Source organism: Etheostoma spectabile, unplaced genomic scaffold (genome assembly GCF_008692095.1).
Source record: "Etheostoma spectabile isolate EspeVRDwgs_2016 unplaced genomic scaffold, UIUC_Espe_1.0 scaffold342, whole genome shotgun sequence".
NCBI lineage: Eukaryota > Metazoa > Chordata > Actinopteri > Perciformes > Percidae > Etheostoma > Etheostoma spectabile.
Window position 1 is genome coordinate 550,338 of NW_022605589.1, and position 4,394 is coordinate 554,731.

The 4,394-nt window shown below is 37.8% G+C and overlaps 1 protein-coding gene across 1 annotated transcript in view; it reads left to right on the forward strand.

Moving 5' to 3' along the window:
- Positions 1-4,394, forward strand: part of top3b (DNA topoisomerase III beta) — a 153,464-nt gene that overhangs the window by 143,867 nt on the left and 5,203 nt on the right. Inside the window, exons 12-15 of the mRNA XM_032511256.1 lie at positions 130-303; positions 765-893; positions 1,694-1,843; positions 2,323-2,423. Coding sequence (XP_032367147.1) covers positions 130-303; positions 765-893; positions 1,694-1,843; positions 2,323-2,423 — 554 coding nt within the window. The remainder of the gene's footprint in view (positions 1-129; positions 304-764; positions 894-1,693; positions 1,844-2,322; positions 2,424-4,394) is intronic.

A 4,394-nucleotide genomic window follows, 5' to 3' on the forward strand; every position in this document is an offset into this window, starting at 1 on the left:
GCAGGTGTTTCTACAAAATAGATAAGCGACAAGACTTTTGTCAGGGACTGTATATATGGGCATCCGCTCTACCAACTGAACTATCCGGGCGCCAAATAAATGCATTTTAAATGCAAATTCTATTCCCAGGTTACACAGCAGTGATGCCATGGCAGGGAATTCCTCTTGAAGAAGCATTGCCAGCTTGTGAGCGTGGAGACACTTTTACAGTAGATGAGATCAAGCTTTTGGAAAAGCAGACCAGCCCCCCGGACTACCTGACCGAGGCTGAACTCATCACCCTCATGGAGAAACATGGCATTGGTATACCTCAGCAGTTTCTGTTTAATTGTAGCAGCCTTTACAAAGTGCTGGCCTCAAGGTGTTGCTACAGTTATTGTCCTGTGTTTAAACATGAGCACAGCGAACTTCAGATTGTTATTATTCTATTTGTTTTCTACGATCTTCCAGAGAAATTATGTCTTATCATCATTATACATAGTCAGGATATATTATATATTTTGCATAGGTCTTAAATGGACTCAGGATGCAAAACAAAATAACTGTGGTGACAAACTGATGCCCTTCACTGAAGCATCCCTCTCCTGGTCACCTACACTAATTAAAAACTAGTCTGACATTCTCTGTTTAATAGATTTTTTTCTGGGCTTTGTATGTGCAAATTATTAGTTAATAAGTCAGTCCTTACTACTTAATGCTGGCCAATGGATAATACTAATAATTAACAGTTTTACAGGTGTTTGCTTATGTCCTCCACCCTCCAGGTACTGATGCTAGCATCCCTGTTCACATAAACAACATCTGCCAGAGGAACTATGTGACTGTAGAGAATGGACGCAAGTTGAAGCCAACCAACCTGGGCATTGTCCTGGTCCATGGCTACTACAAGACAGGTCAATCACCTTATATTATTCTACATTCTATGGGATTTGTGGCTGTGTGATTGCACATTTCTAGAACATTGCTGAATCATATCTGGACATTTTCAACAGATGGAAATAGTCCCATTTAATCAATCCTTTGGGACATGGGACCAGACAGAATGGTTACTTAAATTTCATGAGCCACATTATTAGTGAGAAGTGAAATTTGTGAGTGGCTTTTGTAGAATGCCATTACACTGCTTCCTAAAACAGGAAGGAAAGCTGGTATAAAAAGCCAACACTGTAAATGCGTAAATCACAACGCTTATCACTTTCCAATCAGTCAGGCACAAGATGTGACCATATGTACATAAACTGTCGTTGCTTTAGCCTATTTTAGTTTCAACAAGTGATCCACAATTGTGATACACAAAACCCTTGGTTGAACCTGAAGTTACCTTGTTAACGCCAATTCTTGCTTTGTTGTACAGGCCTCTGGTCCAGCTCAGCTAAAAACACAAACAAGAATCCATCACGTTAGCGTGTTGTTCACAACCAAACCGTTTTGTAACTGTTGCTACAGCAATGTTTCAATTGACTTTAGCAGTTAAGATAATACACTTAACTGTCCTGCTGTTACCAACTTGAACTAACCACAGACCGTTGACTTGTTCATGGACTTCAGGCAAAATGAAAATAGGGGAAACACAATAGAATTGTCGTTATTTTTGACAAAAATAATAATGTATGGCCTGGTGCAGATTATCAGTACTATTATAGGGTAAACACTGTATAAAATACCAATGATTGGCCTTGTGTGCATTTTGCAGATGCAGAGCTGGTGCTTCCCACCATACGTAGCGCTGTGGAGAAACAGCTAACCCTTATCTCACTGGGTAAGGCGAACTACCAGCAAGTCCTGCAGCATACTCTGGATATCTTCAAGAGGAAGTTTCATTACTTTGTGGATTCCATCCCCAGTGAGTTTACTGCAGCCAGAGGAGCACAGTGCCACAATTTCCTTTTTGTGTAAATCCTAGTGACAAAGGCTTTTAAAAGTCAAAAGTAAGCTTTGAGTGGCTATGATAAAGTGCTATATAAATGTAATAATTTATTAATTAAATAATAATAATTATTACAATTAGGAGAATTATAATACACTATGATCCTGGAAAGATATAGTAGTCAGTGAGCAATTATAAAGTATTATGATACTTATATAAGTAATTGTAAAAATGCTTTATAATATGTTGTAAATTATAGTTATAAAGAATTAGGATTTTACTTATAACTATACTTATAGAGTGTTATGAGCCGATTATAACACATTATAACTGAAGCCTGTCTCTATAATGGATTATAAAACACTAAGTGTTACCAAAATTTTATTTAGGAAAATGTTAGTTTGGTCCCTTCCTATGCAACTTTTGCCTACAGTATATGTCTGTTGTGTTTACAGGCATGGATGAGTTGATGGAGGTCTCCTTCTCCCCAATTGCTGCCACTGGGAAGCCCCTGTCCCGCTGTGGCAAGTGCCACCGCTTCATGAAGTACATCCAGGTCAGCAGAACAGTCAAAACTAAGGTTAAAATTTGAAGAAAGCATTATTACAGATTTGATCATCAACAGGATGCTAGAGAGTAATTTGAAAAGAGCAATGAACAATGCACATACCAGAACACAAGATACCTCTTTAAAGTGTGGGAACCCGCCTTTTTAAAATATAAAAATAGCAGATGTTTGGGGGCTAAGGCCACAGTTTAACATCACAGGACAAGACAATGGAGTACTGTACTGGGTAATAGTAGACGCCAGGATACCTCTAAATTGCCCACTTTAACACAAGGACACAACAGTCTCCTTGTTGAGTCAGTGTGACCTCAATTACCAGTGCCAAAGATTCAGTTTCTGGCTTGAGAAATATAGCTTGTTAGCCTACAGAGCTGACGTATTGCTTGTTGTTCTTCTCTGTTGAACAGCTGCAAATGTCATTAAGTGGTCTTTTGATATATATTTGGTTTACACTCTGCTCCAACAGGTTGTAATATAAGTTTTAGAATCCAGCCGTCTTTGCCAAGAAATTGATTAGAAACTTTAACATCTTGCATTCACATTGTCACAATCAGGTGATTCTTTAGGCCACCCTTAAACACTCTGTAAAAGTTTTGTTACACTGTGTTGTTACACCTAAGTTTCTTCTTCATCATGGCACCATTTATGTTCTTTCCGGACCACGTGATGTCTAGTTGTTGAGCTCTGGCCTTCAAAGTTCAGCTCAAAAAAGAGCTTTAAGTGCTGTAGCTGAAATGCTCCCTTTATTACCATATCCACGACAGAACCACTTTAAATTCATGAATGAATCATGAGGCTGCAGATATTTAGGTCATTGCTATTGTATCTGAATATGTCTATAGTAGGTTGCGTGTGACTCTTAAGTGGTTTACAAGGTAACCCTTGTATAAAGTAATCTGGGAGCCATGTAAGATATTTTCAAATTTATTCAATTGTAAATTATAATTTTTGTCTTATTTCAGCCATTTTTATATTAAACGAGCATTTGCAGCATCTTGTGCCTTTTTGGTAAGGTTACTTGGAACACTTAGCCCAGAGTAGGTTTATTGTCCTTGACACAAGTTTCCTTTAATTTTTAAAGAATCGTTACATTTTCAATTCAGTTCAATTTTATTTATATACCGCTAAATCACAACAACAGTTATCTCATTGGGCATTTCATAAAAGAGGAGGTCTAGACCGTACTCTGTGATGTTATTTACTGAAACCCAACAATTCCCACCAAGAGCAATCATTAGACAACAGAGGCAAGGGAAAACTTACTTTTAAGAGGCAGAAACCTCTAGCAGAACCATGGCTCAGGGCGGGGGGGCACCGTCCTTGACCAGTTGGCAGACAGACAGACAGAGAACGGACATGGAGAATTGTAGCAGAGGGTGTTGAGCAGTAACACAAATCACAACTTTTCTTGCAGTTTTAACTGTCTCCTGCAACAAAAATGCATTTGACTTTTGTAACTTTTATTGCAGGTTTTTACAAACGTTTTAGCAAAATCAGGCATTTTTCCAAAATCCTGGAGGGACCGAATAATTGCTAACATTAACTATGCTCCTAAATTGTATGTTAACAGTAATTGTTTATTTTATCTACATATGCCATATTTTAAATATATATGTGATTATACTGTAGTTGTTAAAGATATGTAAGCAGCAGCCACTTGTTGCCATAACAACTCCAAACTTCCTGGGCTATAGATGCCTCAAGCTAAATCTGCATATAAAACGGCTGATTAAATAGCCTTTTTTGCCCACCGTCACCACCCCCTACCTTTTATTTCAGAGGGCTATATTTTTTTTATCATTTAAGTTGTTTGTTGTTGTCACTTGTCCCCATACACCTTCATAGCAACAAAAACGACAAGGGGGAAACGGTTAAAAAAAATTATAAATAAAGACACGTATATAGATTAGATTAGATTCAACTTTATTGTCATTACACATATACAGGTACAAGGCAACG